Raw genomic sequence first — 22,582 nt, 5'->3', positions numbered from 1 at the left:
CTGGCTGACCTGCCTAATGTTCTGGCTGACCTTGACATTCTGACCAGCCTGGTATTCTGGTTGACCTGAAAATTCTTCACTGACCGTTTTTCTGATGGACTTTTATACACTTTTCTGTCATGATAAGATGGTCTATAACATGCTACATCTCACCTGTTTTGGTGATCTAGTTTATGCTCTAGCTCACCTGCCTCTTGTGATATGGTCTATAGTATGCTGTAGCTAAATTTTCTCATTTGATAAAGCTGGTTAATAGTTTGTTGTAACACACCATTCACAGGTGAGTGAAATGATCTATTTTAAAATTGCTGTCACCTGCATCACCTTTTGTCTTCTAAAAATGATCTATTACATGCTACAACTTTCCTGTTGCATGTGGTCAAAATGACAACTGATCTATCATGAATGATGGAAACGATCTTTAATATGCTTAAACTTATCTGTCTATTCAGTAATTACTGTAAATTCAGAAAATTTTGTAATTGATGTATATTACTGGGAAAATTACTATGGGATTGCTTTGCAAAAATAAAAACTTGTATTTTAATTTTGATAGAATTATTTGTATGCAGATTTCCAGAAATTACAATAATAATCTCACATGTTTGTTCATTGTTATAAAATGACAATAATAAATGCACAAATTTCTCAATTTACAGTAGATGGTTTAAGAAATTATTGCATGGCTTTATTATTGCAATTGCTTATGATCAAGGACTAATTACAATTTGATTTCAAGATGTGGATACTAATAATGTAATTAATGCAAATCTTATCCATAACATTTTTTCCTAATATTGAAACATTGCAAAATTTTCTGTATTTACAATAAACCACAACTCACCTGTCGAAAAGATGAAAGTGTTGTTAAAAATTAAAGAAATGAATAAACTGTACAATTTACATAAAAAATGTTTTAAAAGTAAACTAATAAAATGTTATTTAAATCATGAAAATAATGGCTACTTCATAGATATGAATGTTGGTTTGTTATCTTGATGTCAATACATCAGATTTTTGTCTGAGAGCATGTTCAAGGAAATGATCCTCAACTTATGCTTATGGGTTGCATATTAAGAATACATTGACATAAATTAGTTTAATTATTGATCCCATCAATATATTACCTGTAATAATTATAAGTAATTAAGAGACTGATCAAACTGCACAGGTTATCTAGTTTGACTTTGATAATTACCTGTCTAGACTTTGGTATCCATTGTGAAATTTGTTCCTCATCAGCCGAGGGTTAATGTACAAAGTTAATATCTATATATTAATTAAAATTATAATAATCAAAATATTAGTATAGTATTTTCAGTACATCAAGTCATATTTGGGGATTTAGTTTTATTGCTTCTGAATTCAAATATGGTAGAAAGGTAAAAAAATTACACAATCGTTTTTTTTCTTTTTTATTCGTAGACACTTTTGTGTAAAATTCTTGTATATACAGAATTTTCTTGTAAAAAATTGCTCCTGCATTCATGACAAAAGGATATAACGGTACAGCGTTATTTTGTTCCCTATGATACAGGACCGTAGTTTTCTTGAAAAAATCTGTTTCTGTTTTTTTTATTAATATTTTTTTTTTTATATTTCAGCAATTTTTTTAAATGAGTTCTGATCATCAACTTTCAAACATAAACAATACTTTAATACATTTTGAATTGAAGGATAAAAAGTCCACCAACTAAACTAGTTTTGCTGACTGAAAATATTATAATTCTTTAAGAAATGTTCTTGAGAAAACTTTTTAATTTTATTGGCGATCTTGTATATCAAATGATGTAATTTTCATAATTAAAAAAAAAAAATCAAATTAATTGAATGATTGCTAGAACTCTGCAATATTTGTTATTTTTATTTTAATGTTCTTTTACATAATTTTAGGTTATTGTATTTAAAGATTTGTGGGCATCAATTGGCAAAACGATGGTCGCAAATTTAGTTAACTGGTGACATACATGTAATCAGATATGTTGCGAAAATCAAATAAAAAATTGATGCCTGCAAATTATTAAAATACCATTCTGTATATCAATTCTAATGCAACTAAAAGAAAAGGCCAGTAAATTTTACAATCAATGTATTACATCTGCACTTTCATGCTCAATTTCAGTCCATCAATAATGGAATCAATCCTCTAATATTTCTAGTGCTGTCCAATCAAAATGAAAGTTACAAACAGTGTTGCAGAAGAAATATTGATTCTACCTCTGCATTTAATGAGATACAATATTTTTTTCTTACTAACAGTTAAATTGTCAAATTTCAAATGAAGGACTTAATCTAAACGTTCTAATTATTAAAAATTTAACTGTTGAGGTTGGAGAAATATCATACATATGATTTTTAGAGGATATGTAGATTGTAGACAAACTTCATTGTTCTTTACATGATGTTCCAAAAGATCGTGTTCTATTTATGAGGTGTTTTTAGGCATGATGGCCTTTTTTTACTGAAGTCACAAAAGCAAAATCAGAGGAGGACAAAAACATTGATGACATAATTGAATTTTGACCAATGCTGAAATGAAATCAAGTGAACAACAAGTGATTGTAAAAAGAATATCAAGTGTTTGGGGACAGTATAAATCAGCTAAAAATTAGGGAATTACATATTCCCTTTTCCAGTATATTTTACCTCAGCTTTGAATTTAAGATCAGAACATCTGTGTTTTATGGATACATAATACATACAATAAATGTACTTTAAAATGATTTTAACAACCAACAGAATTTATTTGAATAGACTCAGAGGACATCAACTTGACCCATTGTGTGGTAGTTACTTTTCTCTTTTAATATTGAAGACTATTATGTTGACGTCAAGATGTTTTTGTGTTGTTGGGTTGCTCTCAAATTGACATATACTCTATAACACTTTTTATTCATGATAATTGTATATACACAAAGTATTCCAAAGTAAGAATAATTAGTTTTTCAGGAATTTTCTGGCTGTCAATTTTATCATATTTTAACTTTTCTCTATACCTTTGTAATTTGGTTTGTGAGAATAAAGATATATAAACGAATTAATTATTTTTTTACCTGTGATTTATTATTACAATCATAATTTTTATACAGGTAGATATTTGTTATTTTATAAATCAAGATTCTGTGAATTATGATTGCTTATGTAAATTTTGTTAAATAAGTAAAATAAATATACCAATATTTACCAAAGATACACAGATTACAAAATAAATAAGTCAGATAAATAATTTTTGGACATTGTTCTATCCTGTTATCAATGTGCCGATATGAATTATCTCCCCTATCTTATTGTCAGTATCTGTACCATCCATCTGAGTACCTGCACGTCAACATGTTATTACTTGATTTAAATTGTTGCTTAACTATTATCCAGGCCATTGTCAAATTTCACAACTATTTTCTGATATCTTATGTACTTAAAATTTATGAAACAGTAAAAGGGAAAATTTTAAAGCATTAACATTATATGTTATCTAAAATCCAAGCTCTTTTTGTCTTTTTTGAGTGATATCTTTTGACACTTTGATTTATGAAAAAGTAAAGGAGAAAATTCTAATGCAATAAGAAGAGATTTTACCTTGGGTAGACAGTATACTTTTGATCCACTTGAGGTAAAATTTTAATGAAAATGCCTATTAAAAATCTCCATCAAACCACAAGATGCCATAAATTACATGGATTTTCTTGAAAAACTTACCAAAAAAAGACAGAAATTATTGTTACATTTATAGATGTTGCCATTAACAAATTTATAATATATATCATTACATTGTCAATTTATTCCAGTCTTACTTTGTTTAGAATTGTGTGATAGAACACATATTAAAGACAGAATATTTTTTGTGGACCAATAAGATTTTTTCTGCAGCTTGAATTTGATTCAAACATCAAAGGGGAAAAAAAGAAAATTAAATCACTTTTAGAGTATTAATTTGATAGCAAAACATTTAAGTACAATTAATACTCTGGAGGTTTATTTAAGGGGAGATAACTAGCTTATCTCCCCTTGTGACTACTGTTTGTTCTCTTACCCTCTTATCTTATTAACAGTTAGATTTTGATAAAACTTGATAGAGGGTCATCAGATCTCAATTTTTTGATAGTGTATATTATTGTAAATAATTATGTGTGATTTATCTTTATAAAATTTTTCCCATGGTGGTGAGAATACTTGTGGCATCAAAAGTGACAATTGTTTTGAAATTTGAAATGATGACACCCAGATAATTGGATTAATATGTTGTAATATGTCAATATAAATAAATATTATGACATTTGAAGAAAAAAAGAATCATGTTGTATTACAGTTCAAGTGTATTATTTGTTTGTTCCATATAGAATTAAGAAAGGTGCGCAGGCCTCATCTAAAAATCGTCAATAGTTATTGAAGATATTTTACTGCATACATGTACATTTGGCATAAGAACAAATAGAGGTTTTTCACAATCTAGATAAATTTAGGGTTGGGTTGAAAAGTAGCATTTTTATCCATGACAGTTTGTATTTAAATGCACTTGCCCTCCTGAATTTTTACAGCCCAAATGTTGTCATGCTGTAGTATTTAACAATGAAATTTTTCTGGTCCAATAGTTCTAGAATCAAGCATATTTAAATGATAAGGCTTTGGTAGCAGGATGTCAAACATTCTAGGGTCTAGAGACAAGTCCCATTGTTTCGACTGGCAGAGCTGCCTAGCACATGTCCAGTGGTTGGATAGTAAATACCATTTATTAGGGGTTGTAATGTCATAACACAGAAAATCTTGCTGTGGAAACCTGTGTAACTCATTTGCATTATGGTATTATATATTTGAATTCACATACAATGGTATACAATAAGTATTGGTTTCCTACTATATTTTGTGATATACATTTTCTTGTGTTTAGAAAGAGGGCTCCAGCTAGGAAGTACTGAAATGTTTTGATTGATTGATTGTTGTTTGCTTAACATTCAGTGGCAAATAGTTCATGCATGTTCAGGATGATAAATGTTTTGAGCAGGAAGTCTTATTATTGGATCTACAAATCTGTACACCTGTTTACTTTGTTTCACTTCTATGTGATTCCATTTTGAATATCATTTGTATAATTTTTATGCGTCAAAGATTTTATTGGTCTAAAAGTACTTTCTCCATGTTGTATTAAACTGTAAATGAGGTGTAGCTTGCACTGATGTGAACAGTTTTTTTTTAATTATTATTCTGCATTACATGTACATAAAGAAAAGAAAATATTGGTGTAGGAAAAAAATATTGTGAATGGGAAAATAAAAGATCAGAGGAGAAGGTATGATAAGAGCCATTATCCCCCTCCCCCATCCCTGAAATTGAAAAAAAATAGTATTACCTGCTTTCAAAATTTTTTATATTTTATTCAGAATTAAAATTAGTAGAATATTCGGTGAATTAAGTGCAGAAATATCATTTCTGATGTCATACTATTATAATTGATTATAAGACAATAATTGAGACAAAAAGAGGACTGATATTTTCTCCTAAGCAAGGAGTGTTTAGCCGAATTTTCCTTCCCTGTTCCTATATAATATTCTGTAGTCTGCATGTCAATTAGAAGTCATTGTTTAAAGGCTTTATTTCTTGCTGAATTATATGAAATAGTGTGGTCTTAATAATGGATTTGGATAGCATAACTAGGTCACAATGATCTGCAATATATGCTTGACTGATTTTGATGATCTGGAACAATACATTTGTACTTCTTTGCTCATACTTCTGATAAATCTTGCATTGCACAAAAAGATGCTGTAATTGTTATCACCTTGACCTATATTTTATACTTACCTCTATTTTGATATATATATGGTCACATTAGTCATATTAATTGCTCTTGATCTTTCCACATGTTTTGAATTGATGATACAAAAAATGTTTTGGAAAAAAAAATGAATCCAAAGAAAAGTAACTTAATGAAGACCCCTATTTTTTTTAATTTTAAACAGAAGGGATTCTTCTTGTTTGAATTAGAGAACAAAATTAAGATTTGGGTTCCCAAATACCAGCCAAAAATCTAGAATATAAAACAACAAAGTTTAAATATCTTAAGTAATTAGTGAAAAGGAATCTTTGAAGTATGAAAATGTTCATTTTTGGAGAATATTAATTACTTTAAGTTGAAAAAAGGAACAATTTTTAATTGATGGATGTGAAAATTTGCTCATGAGTTGGTTATGTTTTTAAGGTCTTTTTTTATTGTATTTCTTGGTTATGTAAAAAAGTATTAAAAGTACTTGCACTTTAATTTGATATTATCTTGTGAGTGAAAGAAGTACTTTTTTGTGAAGATGTCCTTGTTTTTGAACCCAGAATAGTGCAATATGCCTGCAATATCAGATGTCAAATGCATTATTTGATAAAACGGTGAAGTAGTCCCCCTTTACTATCTATCTATATTTACTATATATAGTATTATGACAATAATTAGTCAAAGTCCAAATGATAATTTGTAATCGTTTTCACCTCATCATTTCTACCTGTAGTGATTAATTATCATCAAGGACAATAACCTAATTTAGATGTTACCATTTTCTAAATACACGTTACTTTCATATTTGCTGTTTTAAGGTTTAGATGTGGTTTATTAAGTTTTGGCTGTAAATGATGAATTTTGAAGGAATAACATATATTTTAGGTATGTGTATATCTTAAAAATTGTGAAGTTTCAGGTTGTCTTTTAACATATACATGTATATAGAAATTCAATAGTAAATCCTAAGAACTGTAGAAAGGGTCCCACTTCCATTATAAAGAAAGTTAGAGAAAGGGTATAGGATGAATGTACACGAGACATTTGGTCCAATAAAGAACACCATAAAAAAGGGTATTTGACAAATGTTCATGAAATATAGTGGGCCCAATAAGGAACACAGAAAATAAAAAGGATATTGGGCAAATATACATGAGATAGTGGTTCAATAAGGAACACTAAAAGAAAGGATGAGCTTTATTGGAGAAAGAGAACTTTTTACTGGTCCAAACCAAGTTTGATTGGACTTATGCCAAGTTTGAAGTACTTTCATAAATTTTGCATTGTTCCAATCATCTTCTTAACAAAAGTTTCATCTTATATGGTAATTTTGCAATTACTAGATATATTGCGGTAAGCACATTCATAAGTAATTCTATGGGTAGACCTTTGTGAAGAAAGATAACTCATCCTTTCTGTTATTATACAAAATCCTTCAGAAAAAGGGGGTAGGGGTGAAGAAAAGCAGATTATGGAAAGACCTTAATAATATGTGAAAAGATATATATAGATGTTATAAAGTTTATGGTTGGTGTATTTAGATTATGGACAATGTCACTTAATTAAATGTGAGAATTTATATAACTTACATACATTTATGCAATATTATCTTAGGTGAGAATTACAATAAAGGGTCCCTAATTAAGTTCTAGATGACTGATTCTTTAACCTGAAATTGATTTTCTCTTTACATAATTGACCTGTTCCTTATGATTGATTATTGACGGAAAGATCATGCCTTACACATTTTTCGAGGAGTAACAAGTTTTAAGTTATTTTTCGTGAAGGTGCAATCCTGGGAAAATCGATGGACATTTATAGATGACCGAGGGACACTGATTTTTGTAACACCTGTGGTAGACTGGGATAACTAGCTGTTAATTCCTTCACCTAGATGAAAGGTATTTTGATCAGTATTATAGCTGATCTGAGATATATGCAAACACAGCTCTGATAATACTTCATCATGGATAATCTGTTTTGAAGGACATTTCAAGTGTGACAATCTCTGTAAGGTTTATACTTGATTTGTTGTGAAATATTGTTGAATGAGCAAAAAGTAATTTTGTTTTGGTTGGTTTTCAGGTGTAGGTGGAAGGCAGGAGTGTTTATTGTAGTAGTATTTTGAGTATTTGAAAGATAGATAGTTTGTTTGTAAACATTATTGTGGTTATATAAGTTAATTCACACAGAGAAAAGATTTACTAAGTTCAGCAAGTAAAATTGGGCTTGCATTAATCCATTTTATGACCTTTTGTTTACATCTTTATATTGAAGAGCTCATTTTGAGGCAATATTTGCAAAACAAGAAATACAAAGATACAATTACAACACAATTTTGCACAAAATATGATATAAGAGATTGAATCTGGTTTTAAGTAGCAATCTGATCTCACTTACATACAAGTCATGCTCTGTCAAAGGAAATCTTCACTTAAATTTGTGTATTGAGATTTGTATTTCATGAAAACTAAAACTTAAAGAATTTTGATATTTTTTACATTGAATATTTAGCAGAAAATTAAGGCATTTCACCAGGTCATTTCTGAATGTCTGACTTTAACTCTAAAACAATTTAATATAAATTATTGTACCTGCATGCGCATTTGCATATTAAAGGCAGCTAATCAATTTTTAAAAATTAAAAAATGATTTATAAAAAATGAATTTAGAGAGCAACCATTTAAGATATTCCCCTTCCTTTGAATTACTAGTAATACTGTTAATATTATTGTGCAGGAACAAGAATTTCATAGAATATGTAAAAAAAAATATTTTTTTTCTTCTGTGAATTAGCTACTTGTTCTTAGAAAAATAGTTGATGTCATTGTTTTATTCTTCAAATTTATCATAACATGATAACATATTTGTAAATTTAGGGTGAGAAATTGATTATTCACTTTAATAAGTTTTAATACATTATAAGCCAATAGTATGTACCAGGTTAATTTCAGAAAAATATAAAACTAGGTCACTGGAGCTCATTTTTAAATACACTTGGTCTTGAGTTAAACCGAATTTTAATGTGCATGCAAAAAGTATGGAAATGATGTGCATTTAATGTTCATTTGATATGATAAAAGGATAAAAAGCAGTTAGAAAAAAATAAAGATCTTAATATCACTGACACAGTTATTTTTGGCCAATAGAATGCAAATTTTAAAGTCAAAATTAAAATTACATAATGATTAGTGAAGTGGTGTTAAGGAAATGAAAATAATTTTCTGGAAAAGAACAAGCCCATCCAAAAATGGTGAATATGTGTTTTGAAATTTTGAAATACTTCTAAAAAGTGTTGTCACTTGAAAATACATGGTGTTGCCTCAAAGCAAATATACATTGAAAACTGCATCAAATTATATTTATTTATTACTTTATGAAATGAGAGTATTTAATGATTCTTGATCCAAAAGTTGGACTTAATGCCCCTGCTCCTATCATCAATGCGAAAGATATATTAGCATTTTTATTGGTTATGAAAATGATATTATCAAAACAAGCTCTAGTGAGCTAAAACATGTCCATCACTTCATTTTCAGAAAACAATTGAAATTGATTATCTGTTGATTGACATGGGAATTTGTGTTACAGTTTTTTTTAAAGATTGCTAGATAGTACAGGGAATGGCATAATCTCTTGTCAAATAATTCTGCGATTGGTCTGGGTTTTCCCTATTGACTGAAAGTGGGTTGTTTGAGTGCCAGAATATAAGTAAAGGTCATGGTTGTACCGAAACTAGCACTGCCACTTATGTGGTTAAAGGGTGTGAAGTGGCCAGATAGATAGCCACACATTCCAGTCATGGATTTTGTCACTGCCAGATTTTTTTCCCTATAATTCACTATCAATAAGATATAAGATTAACTGATAAAGGGTGATAACTCCAGATAAAACCTTGTCAAATGTTGCAAATAACATAGTATGTATATAAGGACCCTCCTTGAGTGACAGAAACCTGAATATACATGTAAAGTGGGAGGAGCTTTCTGTTGGGACAGGGATTAATTTGTTTGTTTTAATCTTTGGTAGAAGATATTTAAACTGTAGTTCCTGATACCGATTCTTTTTCCATTCTTGGTGCTCTGAGAGATAGAACTGCTTTTTCTCCTTTTAAGGGACCAGAATCTTTTACTAATTGTGGAAAAAAATCATACTAGTAGTATAGACTATTAGCATTATGCTATATTCTTATTTAGAACAGCACTATGCACCAGTCCACCAGGAACATGAGTACTATTATTATGATCCAGGTAGGAGGATTTTTATTTAAGTACTTTTAGGACTTTTGTTATATTTTATTTTATTTTATTTTATTTTGATTTATTTATTTTTTAGTTAAAACTGTAAAATTAGTTTTGAATTGAAGTAGTTATTGTTTTCTTTTATTTAAATTAAATCAAATGATAGAATCAATATATTTATCAAAATTAATACAAGAAATGAAAGTAAATCTTATTTGCCTGTTAATTTTTTAAAATATATAAATAAGAAAATCAAAGAAATTAATATGTAAGTGTTAAGGAAAGATTTTTGTCTTCAAACTTTACATTCAGTAAGTTTCAAGATAATTTATTTTAACCTGATTGTCATAGAATATTAGTTTTATTAATTTATTTAAATAAAAAACAGTTTAAAATGATCTGTAGAAAGAAAAAGCATATTGAACTGACTATTCTGTTTTATAAGTGGGTAATGTCAGTGATATGTTAAATCTAACAGGTTTAAGTATTAATGACTAGAGTGACCATTTTAGTATTAAATTATTATAATAGGTGTAAAATGATCTTTAGAACTATGGGGTTTTGCATTTTAAGTAGATTTGGTTTAGATGGAAACTGATGATGAAGATGATTTTATAGCAGGTTTTTTTGTTTAAACATTTTTCTTTGATATTCAGTGACAGTGGTTTTTTGTGGAGGTTTCATTTTTGAAATAGAAAATACTTACTGTGGAATTATGGGGGAAATTTTTAGGTTAAATTTGTTGAATATACTTGATACATAAAACTGAAATCACGTCATACTAGAAAGGAGTCATTTATGCAAATATTAGAAATGAAGTTATTCTTATTTTATGGTATAGATATCTAAAATAAATAGCTATTTTTGTTTAGAAATAAGTGCACATTGCAATTTTTTTAAATGTTAGATTTATCACTGACATATAAATCATCAAACACTACCCACTTACTGGTTGACAAAAGTATATTGCTGTGGGTATCAGATGGTCAAAGTTAACACTTTTTGTATGACATTGTTAGTTTGGTCATCAATACATTCTTTCTCTTCTTCTTCATAGGTTACTGTTGATTCATTTATTTTTAAGGGTATCAATTTTCTTGGATTGCTGAAAAATGTAGGTTCGTGAATATTTGATTGTGTGGTTGTGCAAAAGATCTGCACACTAGCCTTTATAAAATTTGCACTTTGCTGAACATTTAAATTGGTGGTTGACCTATATCCATGAAATCTTACTACAAGGACATACAAGAAATTTATATGAAATTGATAATTCAATGCAGTTTATTATTTTTAATTTCAGACTCTCCAGAACTCAGTATGGGAGCTCTGGGACAGACTCCCGTCATGTCTGTCTCCACATCCCCCACCCAAGGGATGAGTACCTATTGTGCTATATGTGGAGACAGGGCTACAGGAAAACATTATGGTGCATCAAGTTGTGACGGCTGTAAAGGATTCTTTCGTCGTAGTGTCAGAAAGAACCATGTTTATTCCTGTAGATTTAGTCGGAACTGTGTTGTAGACAAAGATAAAAGAAATCAGTGTCGTTACTGCAGATTACGCAAATGTTTCCGAGCAGGGATGAAAAAAGAAGGTAAGGAATAAAACAGTGTGTTGATGGATGAAAATCAAAAGATCTAGATTATAGTTCATCTTATAATGTTACCTTTGATAACAGTTGACTTATCAGTAATCAATGCAAATATATAAAATGATGATTTTGTTGATTTGATTAATTGGTTTTAGTGCCACTCTCTATATATTTTTAAAATTTTATGAGAGTTAAAATTTTAAGAAACCAGAGAGATAATGTTAAATCACCAACCTCTGACAAGAAATTGAAAAAAGCCAGTAGAACAGGTATACCTATTAATGATTGCAAATGACCAGTTAACATGGAGCATCAAAGTTATAAAACTTTAATATATGTACTAAGAATACCAGAAAAAACATTCCAAGTCTCAATAGTTTGACAATAGGCCTTTTAAAAAGTCTTTAATTATTACTGTAAAAATTATGACACAAGTAATGTTTTATGAAATTTGAATTACTGCTATTAAAGAGCAATAATTAGACTTAAGAATGCTTGCATGAGGGTCTGGATGGGGTTTACAGAATTGAGAATAATGGGTAAAAGGGCAAAAAAAAAAAAAAAAGAATAGAAAAAATAGGCCAAAAAAAAAAAGAATAGGGACACTAAAATATAGAGAAGAGACAAAAATGGCTTAAAATTTTTTAAAAATGCAGAATTAAAAGACCCCCATCCAGACCCTCTTGCATAACTACTTGACGTTGCTGTACTTTGATCCAAACTCAGTATTAAAGCTGAAAATTTACTTCCAACCTTTGGTTTGTATTTCTGATTTTAGAAAGGACTTTTTAGAAAGGTCATTGTGAAAATAAAAGATTTTGATGGATTTTTGTTTTATTGTTGACAGCTGTACAGAATGAGAGAGACAGAATCAGTGTTAGAAGAACCAGTTATGAAGATACTAGTCAAAACAATTCACTCTCTGTCAGTACTTTGTTAAATGCTGAAATTCTCTCCAGACAGGTGAGTCCAAACATTGTTATGCTTATCCTTATTTAATGTTTATAAAAATCAGATGACAAGGATGATCCATAATTTAAAGCACATGATTATATAAACAGGTAAAGGCTAATTTTAGACCAGTTTGTCACTTGAAAAAAAATGAAATGTTTACTAGTTGTTGAAAAGGCAGTTCCATAGGTTCATACATGAGTTGTTTTTGGCTCAGTAATTTTTGGATAGAGAAAATCTGAAAGTTAAATAAAACAATTTAGAAAAAAAAGGATATTTACATGTTAATTGAATTGTTAATGATGAATTGGTGTGATTCTGAGTGATGGAATTGGAATAGATTTTCACAACATGTAAGGAAGAGAACTAATACTGTATTTTAAGTAAACATTTGGGAATAACCTTCACAAATGTATGAAATACAGTCAAACCTGCTATAAAGGTCATCTCTATTAACTGAAAAACCTGTTTTTACAGGTCACCCTCTTCTTGAACAGATGTAGTAATACTTGTGCATTTTAAATCTCATTTGGGTCATCTCTCTTATAAGATCACTTTTCTCTGGCCCTTAGGGTGACCTTTATATGCTAGTTTGACTGTATGTAGAACTGTATTTATGACCATATGTTTTTGAATTTTCAGATCTCCTCCCCAGTTGGACAGTGTGACCTGACACACAAGGTTATAGCTACTGCTGATGATGTGTGTGAATCTATCAAACAACAGTTACTTGTCCTTGTAGAATGGGCAAAATATATACCGTGTTTTTGTGAACTGCCATTAGATGATCAGGTGAGAACAAAATTGATATATAAGCTATAACAATGTAAAAAGATCATTCGATAAAATGAAATGCAGTTTATATAGAAAGCCAGTCTTATTTATACAATTCAATATCAGATTAAAAGGAGGCATAGAGTGCGTACCTCCCGTTTTTGAATAAGAAAAAATGTCTTTTTTTTTTCTAAAGAAATTGTCAAAAAGTTTCACCTCGCTATGCTCAGCATTATTTCTACCACTTTGGACAATTACGCGCCACACCCTGCAATTATCACTTTAAAAAATTTCTCTAGTAAAATGGATGAAAGATTTCACTTTGACAGATATAAATTTTGAAATGAATCAAAGATTTCACTGTAACAGATTTAAATTTCTATTGCTATTGGAACACTCTTTGTTCAACATATTAATGTTCTTTGTAATACAATTTTATTTCACGAAAAAAATAATGCTTTTTCTTTCTTAAAGGTTTGCAAAATATTTTATCATTTAATACTTTTATTATTAGGTTGCCTTGTTGAGGGCTCATGCTGGGGAACATTTGGTCCTGGGTGTTGCCAGACGTTCCATGGCCGTCAAGGATGTTTTATTACTGGGGAATGATGGGATCATTCCACGGAATGCTACAGATATGGAAATGGGAACAATAGCAGCAAGAGTACTGGACGAGTTAGTTGCAGCATTTAGAGATATACAGATAGATGACACAGAGTTTGCCTGTATTAAAGCTATTGTTTTCTTTGATCCTGGTAAGTAAGAAATTTGTTCTCTCAGTTGAGAAAGACATGATATGAAATAAGTGCTATTTAGTTTTTGGGGAGTTCCCAAATCAAGAAGTAGAAAAGCAAAAATGTACTGAATCTTTCTAAGTATTTTACTTTATGTTGTTTCTGAACATCTACTTTATAACACATTATTTTTTTTATGTTTCTCCAATCAAAAGCCAATAAACTATTAGATTAAAACGTGAATTGAGGAAAAAAGATAGGCTTTGATTGTAGTTAGGTATTCATACCTTTTACTTGCTATGGAAATTATTATCGTATGTTTGTTTTACTTTTCAACATACTTTTACGTAATCAGATGATCAAATTTGCAGGAAATCGTATGCTTCATTTTTATATTTTATGAAAAAATCCATAAAAAATAATAACTGGAAAGGAGTTTTCTTCTATGTTGATGAAGCTTTTATAGTTTGATTTTATAGCATATGAACTAGAAATTGACCATGAAATGCACAGTTTCTTACATTGCCAATTTTTTTTCAGAAGCTAAAGGTCTGACAGATCCTCAAAAAATCAAAAGTTTTCGTTACCAAGTACAAGTAAATCTAGAAGATTATATCAACGATCGTCAGTATGACTCAAGAGGCAGATTTGGGGAGATTTTATTACTGTTGCCAGCTTTACAGAGCATTACCTGGCAAATGATTGAACAGATACAGTTTGCCAAGTTATTTGGAATGGCCAGGATTGATAGTCTACTCCAAGAAATGTTATTAGGTGGTTAGTATAATAGTACAGTAGTCTAAATCTTATAATGTCAAAAAAAGCATCACAGTGATCAGGCCGTCTTTATGTTCATAATACAAGTATTTCTTTGTATTTTACCAATTACCAAAGGCCAAAACCACTTTTTCTGTTAAGGGTGGCATGTTTGTTGAAGGCCACATTTTCTTCTGCTTAATTTTTGGCCTTATGAGAGTGAGCTACTGTATTATTGTTAGAAACTCTGATATATATGTAACACTCCCAAACGTGTCCTTCCCCCCAAACGTGTCCGATTCCCCCAAACGTGTCTATTCTCCCCAAACGTGTCCGTAATATTCAATATTCCCCAAACGTGTCCGATTTCATAACCCCCAAACGTGTCCGATAATTGTTATTCGCCAAAACGTGTCCATTATTACACGCCAGAACGTCTTACGTCTTTTACCGCTAATACATGCATGTCCCAAATCAATAACGTTTACGGCACTTCTATGATGGGGGACAAAGTTGATGAAGAGGGCATTTATTAGCATTAGTTTGTTCAATGCCAGTTGTTAATGATTAGCATAAAAAAAATATTGCAAATTCAATTTGTAACATATGAATTGACTTTTGACTGAAATTGATTATTGTCCAGTTGCAAGTATTTCATGCTCATTTAGAGCGAACATACATATAATTCTTGTACTGTTGAATTAATCGTTTAATATGTAAATTATTTTGTACTAGTAAACTCCGTTGATGCATTTTATATTACTCCAAATATTGCACTTTTTTTCAGCAGAATTGACTTCCTTTCTTTCAACAGTTCTGATATTTTAAAAGCTCTTAAAATCATAAACTGGGAATCAGGATTTTCAATAAATTTTAGGTTTCGAACATCACTAAAGACACACGAACAAGAGACATAACGTCCAGTGCCAAATATTTAATGCATTATTTGAAAGATATCATGTAAGCAATAAAATACATTTGTCATTTCGGGGCCTTTTATAGCTGAATATGCGGTAAGGTTCTTTTATCATACCGGAAATTTAAAATAAGACCTAAATTCTAACGGTTATTCGGGATTAACACTGGTTGGGATTTTAATTTAAAAAATTCAAGAGCGAGTAAAAACGATTTTTTATGACTTCAGTAAGAAACGCGCAGACAATGGGACATTCTCCCTTCACGAGGTGTCTGATTTATTATCTTTACGTATTTATGATATTGACACGAATGATAATTCCAGTAAAAAAATATGGAAATATTTGGGGGATTGGACACGTTTGGGTGGTTTTTTTTAAATGGACACGTTTGGGCGTTTATACAAATGACAAGCTTTGGCGCTGTTTTTCAACTAGACATGTTTTGCAGTTCAGTGACGTCGATGTAGACACGTTTGGGGGAATCGGACATGTTTGGGGGGAAGGACACGTTTCTGAGTGTTACATATATGTTATTTGTTATATAACCAGCACATAGTTTTGTGTATACCTATGTCATCTTTTGAACAGAAGGAGACATTACGTTTGTCGAACTAGCTTTTATAATTTGCATCTATCTTTGCAATAAAAGAAAATTGATTTTATCTTTTTAAATCATATCTTTTATTGGATCTGACATAAATACAGATCCTGTGTCCATGCTTTGCTAACAAGGATCTGACAGCACTGTTTTACTTTCTGTTTTGATGACCTTTTTGAGGATCCTGGGTATTTGTTCATGTTGTACTGATACATACCATTAAAAATTCAGACACAGAAATATGATTGGTTGATATTATGATTATCAAACAGAAAGTAGAACATAGTGTTATCAGATGAAACAGGGTCTGTATGTCAATCAGATTGACTTGTTCTAATCTATTTATAACCCTCGTCATATGATTTCAGTTGGTGAAATATGCAGATAGGATGATTTCCAAATGTGATATTTATATAATCTATGGCTAATCAAATGTAAAATACTTATGTAGGATGTTAAATACTCCTTACTGATTAAGTAATCAGCTGTGCAGCTAAATATTTGAAGTTCACTATAAATGTAGATTGCACAATTTTTTAATTTGATATTTGCTCTGAGGACTGACTTATGGGCAAAAAAAAGAGTTAGTTTGGTAAAGGCTATATTTGGCCCCAAATATTTTGTTCAAGTTGTAAAAAGATGATGAAAAAATATGAAAATCAGTGAAATATAACTATTTGTATTGTTTTTCTCATATCAAAGTATGTATTTACAACATAAATAAGCCAAAAGTAGAGATTTTTGTGAAATGTGACAAAAATTGTCTGGATTTCAACCAAATTTAGGCCTAGTTTCATATGTAGCCCAGATTTTGACAAACTCAATATTCACGTCAGATATGTAAAATGTTATAACAAATATAATTTTGAAATATCTCTTTATGCACTCTTTTTTTGCTGTCCACAAAATCAATAGAAATTTACCTGATTGGCTTGAGGCCAGAATAATGGGGAAACATGTATTTGGAGTTATCCAGTAATGATTAGTGAAAGCTTTTTCTACTACTGAATATCAAACTTTACTAATGGTGTAGAACTTCTATGCAACCTCTCGAGACATGATCCTTAGGGGGGTAAAAAAAGATTAAAATCTTTTCATGTAGAGCTACCAAGCTCTTTGATTTGATATTCACTTTTAATATTAAATGAAATTTCCGTCTGTTGTTGATTTGTAGTTTATAACTTTTTAAATTCTAATTATAGGTGCAGCTCCTACAGATATGTTGACCAATCCTTCTGTACCAGTGTCATTAACATCACAAATGGGTAACAGTTTTGGGGACCAGTTTGCCAATCCCTCAGATGTCATGTCAGTTTCTCATGCGCATGGAGATCACATGTCACCACAACATAGTCAAAGATCTCCACTTGGATCAAGTCCTATCCATCTCGGTGGAATGCCACCATTAGCTAACACACCAACACCACCACTTTGTACAACAGATCAGTTTTTGAGTGGACATTCAGTGATGAGTTCCTTAGACAGTACATTACATCTTACGAATGGACTAATTGATACCCCTGTGTCATCTCCGTCTTTACCTTCCTGTGAATCATACAAAAAATCATTGACTCCACAACAGAGGTTTAAACAAGAATCCATGTAAATTATCATCTATTAAAAAAATTATGTTTTGATTTATTTTTTTTAAGTTTTAATTGTTTGTTATGTGTGTATTTTTTTTTTTTTTATTTTTAAGAATTATGTTGAATAGAGTTGAATACAATATACCAAATTTGCTAGTGAGATAAAATAATTTAAGAATTATAAAGAATTACTCTTAAGATATGTTGTTAATGTTTTATTTTATAATTTTAAAGAAGATATGAAATTTAGTCTTTTTTTGTTTCTTTCCTTGAAGCATGTAATGGTAAAACAAATTTGATGAGTTAACATTTGGATGTAGTGCAAGTTTCTTGTTTTTTGATTAATTAATTGTAAATTATTTTTAATATGTTTTTTTTATGTTTTCAGTCAGATTATATTTGGACTAGACATACATAAAATGAAATTTTGTCAAATGTTCTGTAATGGAATTGATTTTCATGAATCACTACTGAATCAGTGTCTAGTCGTAGTTGAGATTTTGTTGCATGGACCTGGCATCAAAATGGTGCTTTTAAAAAATTATGTTGATTATTGAATAGCTGAAATGAATGACTTTTATTCATCATTTGTTTAAGAAATCTCATACATATTTTAAAGTTAAATAATATTAACTTCATTCATCATAGATATTAAACAGATTTGCACAATGCAAACATATAGTTTATGTTGACAGCTGTATATATAAGATCTAAGTTTATGTAAATATTTATACTTGTTAAAATGAAATTTTAATTATTTCATGGCAAAAAAGAAATATAGATATGTTTTCTGCCTCCCTACCTACTGTAAATTCAGAAATTATTGCGTGCATTTATTATTGCGATTTATGAAGAATGGACAATAATGCGAGATTAATTATTGCGATTTCAGGAAAATCTGCATACAGATGCATGTATCAGATATCAGAATGCGACTTTTATTATTGCAATACTAACCCAGTCGCACTATTCGCATTAATAAAAACCTCGCAATAATTTCCGAATTTACAGTATCCTAAATTTGTAGGCCTACCCTAAAACATTTTTATGGAATTTTTGGTTAAGTACTGTTTAAGTTCAGCAGACAATTGGTTATGAGCTGTTAAAGGTCAGAACTTTTTAGTTAAGTACCAATATAGAATTTTTCCCTGTATTGTCTATGTGAAATATTTAAAAAAAGAAAAAAAAAATGTTCTGCCAGGAGGCAGGAAATATGCATATATTTTTGTTTTGCCTTATGATAACTAGTGATATGATTTTCTTTAAATTCTGTTCCTTAGTCAGGATTTTATTTATTTAGCTTACTAAGTAAGCTGTATGAAGTGTGAAGTAGTACATACATTTATTTTAACTTTCACAAGTAGAACATTTTTTAAAATGAAAATTTCATTTTGCCTATGTAAAAACTGTTCAAAATTTTTTTTCATTCAAGGGACCACAAATGTATGATGAGGTACATTAATGTAAAAAATTGTCACCATGTATTTTAAGAATTGACCAAGCTATACATTGATGCTTTAAAGCTTTTCTTCAGCAATCCTTTTCATGTATTTTGTAGCATTTTAAATATCTAATGGATGAAATTTCAATTAAAAACCTTTGTTCTATGTGATAGAGTGATGTAGAAATATTGACTTGCAACTATAAAAAAGTGCCATATTTTTGTAATAAAGATAATTGTGCATATGATGTACTTCTTTAGATGTATTATTGTAGAGATCAGTAGAGTGGAAACACATAACATTACTTTGAAAGAAATCACACAATCCAAAAATCTGTCCTTAGTCTTACCTGCTAACTGGTTCATCTGATCTTTTTCATTTCTGACTATATGAGATGATGTACAGATATTTTCATTCAGTGTGTTTATCCTTATTTATTTAAAATACTTTCATTTTAAATAAATAAAAGGAAGAAAATGGTGATAATGCACAAACTGATGTAAATGATTTACTGTTGGGTCTAGAAAAATGATCTCCCCTGAATTGAGAACAATTTATTGGTGAACCTTATCTCCCCTTGCCAATTAACAGTTGCTTTAATTCATGTTATTTCTATCATTCTGGTGCATTTCTAAAATCATCCTTAGGAATGAAATGAAAAGTTTACCATAGAAATTAGTCCTCAATACTCATGCAGTTAGAAGCTTCTTCTTACAATGCCTATCTACTGTAAGGTAATGGTCCTCAATAGCCATGTGGGTGTAGTAGTTAATTTACAGTGATCACTTGTCTTTCAACTTTTTGGTTATTTTTTCAAACCCACCTCATGGCAGGTGTGTTTGATAACCATCTTATTTGACTAGAAGAGCTGAAAGTGGCATTAAACACAAAAATCAATCAATCGAACTAACACCTATATGTCAGTTGAATATTTAAAAATTTTACCCACTTGTCTTTTCTGAATTATCGTGACCAATGTGAAAATATTGGCTGCCAGGTTTACATGCACAGATTTGTAAATTTGGCAGTAGAAATTTCAAATTTAATCCTTAGTTTATTTTTGCTTTGTAGAGATACAAAAATATTACCAACTGCCAGCTGCCTATAGTTTCAAGCTGCATATAGCCATGACATGCAATATACTATTATATTTGATATAGTTATATGGCTTATACAATTTCTTTGCTCATTGTTCTTTTTAATGTAATTATGTAATTCTACAGGGAGGATAATAATATAACTTACAGATACAATTCTATAAATTTGTATTATATATTTTGGAGTTTCCCCTAAAATATGACCCCTTTTCCCCTGAAATAAAAACAAAAAAAGAAGCTTCTTAATTATCATAGACATGTAGTTCAACACTTGTTTGAGTTTCAAATCTTAAAATGAAATGCATTACTGGTGATGTGAGTTTAATATTCATGGTAAACAACTTATAACACATCATAAAAACATTTTCTATAATAATCATGATATTATTCTATGATTGCATTTTTACATGATATCTAAGACCTTGGAAATAAGAATGATATTGGAACTAATATTGAAAGTGCTGATATTCTAAAACCACTATACAAGGATCTTTCTATATGAATGAAAGGAGACATGTGTTAAACGACAATGAGACAGCAACCTGACACCACAAAAACATCTACAGTCACCACAAGTTTTTCAACATTAGACATATATAGATATAAGAAGATGTGGTATGAGTGCCAATGAGACAACTCTCCATCCAAGTCAAAATTTAAAAAAATAAACCATTATAGGTCAAAGTACGGTCTTCAACACGGAGCCTTGTCTATATAATATGTCAAGCTCTTAATCGATCCAATTACTGTAAACCCAACACATTTTCGTGAGCGATTTATCTTCACGACTTTCACTACTAGAAAAATAATACTAATTTAAATTGTCTCGAATATGTAAAACTTTGGTCTACCCTTATATAAAACTGAGAATGGAAATGGGGAATGTGTCAAAGAGACAACAACCCGATCAAAGAGCAGAAGCATAAATACATCAAGAAAATAAGAAATCACGAAAATAAATCACCATGAAGTTAGCTGGGAAGGGATAAACAGGAAAATAAGTTTGTTGACAGTATCGCAAAGTTGTGTATAAATCTGCCAAAAATCTGCCACATACACAGCTGTATGTAATTATAAGTCATATTATTATCCTCTTCCAAACCAATCAATGCAATTGTTACAAGTAATCAGGGATTTATTACATGTATACTGTTATCTATACTTTCATCTTCATCTTTGCTTCAAATGTTTTCTTTTATCATCATTTTGTTTAGTCTACAAGCACAAGTATTTTTTGTTGGATTATTTGTTGAAGTGGAATAGTCACATGAAAAATTAAATCAGCCGCCATATTAAAGGTGCTTTGTCTAGATCTACTTTCAGTTTTGAAGTTGAAGATATTTTGTTTCACCTTCCCATATTAGTTTGGTTCTAAATTTAACTTTTTTATCACCATAATCTGTCATGCTTATGTTACTTTTAAAACATGTTTCTAAATTAAAATGCAAATTTTGCCTTTCTCTTGCCAGAATCTGCCTCTTGCTTAGCTTAAGTGTTTTAAACAACTAGAGAGTTTAGTAATGCAAGCTCCTTGGAACCTTTATTATCTACAACTGTTTTCTCCCAACATACTACAAAGTTTTGGCATTCCTGCTATAATTAATGTTGAACAATTTAGAGTGTAAAATTAAAGAAAAGATAAAAAAGTGTGTTTGTAATGGCTCCACTGAGAGTTATCATAGAAATGTGTGATAAAGCTTGAAAGTGTGGCCTTATATAGCTATTAATTATAAGAATTGTTACAGAATTCAAGACTGAAAGTCTTTGTTTATAGAACTTTAGTATTTTTGTATTAATATTAAAAGATTTTATTTTTCTGAGCACTTCATTGAATGTTACATTTTTTGTTACTTGTAGATAAAATTATGACAATAAAAAACTATCAAAAAAAGTTGTCTTCGTTTTACTGTTTATAAAAAATAAAAAAAGATCACAAAAACTTTGAATGAACTTAAACATTTACTGTAGCTCAATATTATTAAGTTAGAAATAACCAGTATGCATAGAACACAATTCAAATGGATATTCCATGGCTTCAATAGATAGCAGGGATATTCGTTTATGAGATAGCAGGGATATTGCATTTAAACATACTATACTCCCAATTATAGCAGGAATACTCCATTAAACAGAGGTA

General features: G+C 29.9%; 1 protein-coding gene across 6 annotated transcripts in view; it reads left to right on the top strand.

Annotated features, from left to right (window-relative positions):
- The window catches only part of LOC127700475 (hepatocyte nuclear factor 4-gamma-like), a 38,588-nt gene extending 18,993 nt beyond the window's left edge, over positions 1 to 19,595 (top strand). For 4 of the 6 annotated variants that reach the window (XM_052203971.1, XM_052203974.1, XM_052203975.1 and 1 more), the window contains exons 2-7: positions 11,300 to 11,593; positions 12,438 to 12,553; positions 13,184 to 13,333; positions 13,830 to 14,070; positions 14,590 to 14,826; positions 17,523 to 19,595. In XM_052203971.1, coding sequence (XP_052059931.1) covers positions 11,300 to 11,593; positions 12,438 to 12,553; positions 13,184 to 13,333; positions 13,830 to 14,070; positions 14,590 to 14,826; positions 17,523 to 17,926 — 1,442 coding nt within the window. In that variant the 3' untranslated portion in view covers positions 17,927 to 19,595. The remainder of the gene's footprint in view (positions 1 to 11,299; positions 11,594 to 12,437; positions 12,554 to 13,183; positions 13,334 to 13,829; positions 14,071 to 14,589; positions 14,827 to 17,522) is intronic. The other 2 variants (XM_052203973.1, XM_052203972.1) reach the window with 2 other exon arrangements.
- Positions 19,596 to 22,582: the final 2,987 nt, after the last annotated feature.

This window comes from Mytilus californianus, unplaced genomic scaffold (assembly GCF_021869535.1).
Source record: "Mytilus californianus isolate M0D057914Y unplaced genomic scaffold, xbMytCali1.0.p SCAF_5, whole genome shotgun sequence".
NCBI classification, from domain to species: Eukaryota; Metazoa; Mollusca; class Bivalvia; order Mytilida; family Mytilidae; genus Mytilus; species Mytilus californianus.
This window is presented reverse-complemented; position numbering and strand designations above follow the sequence as displayed.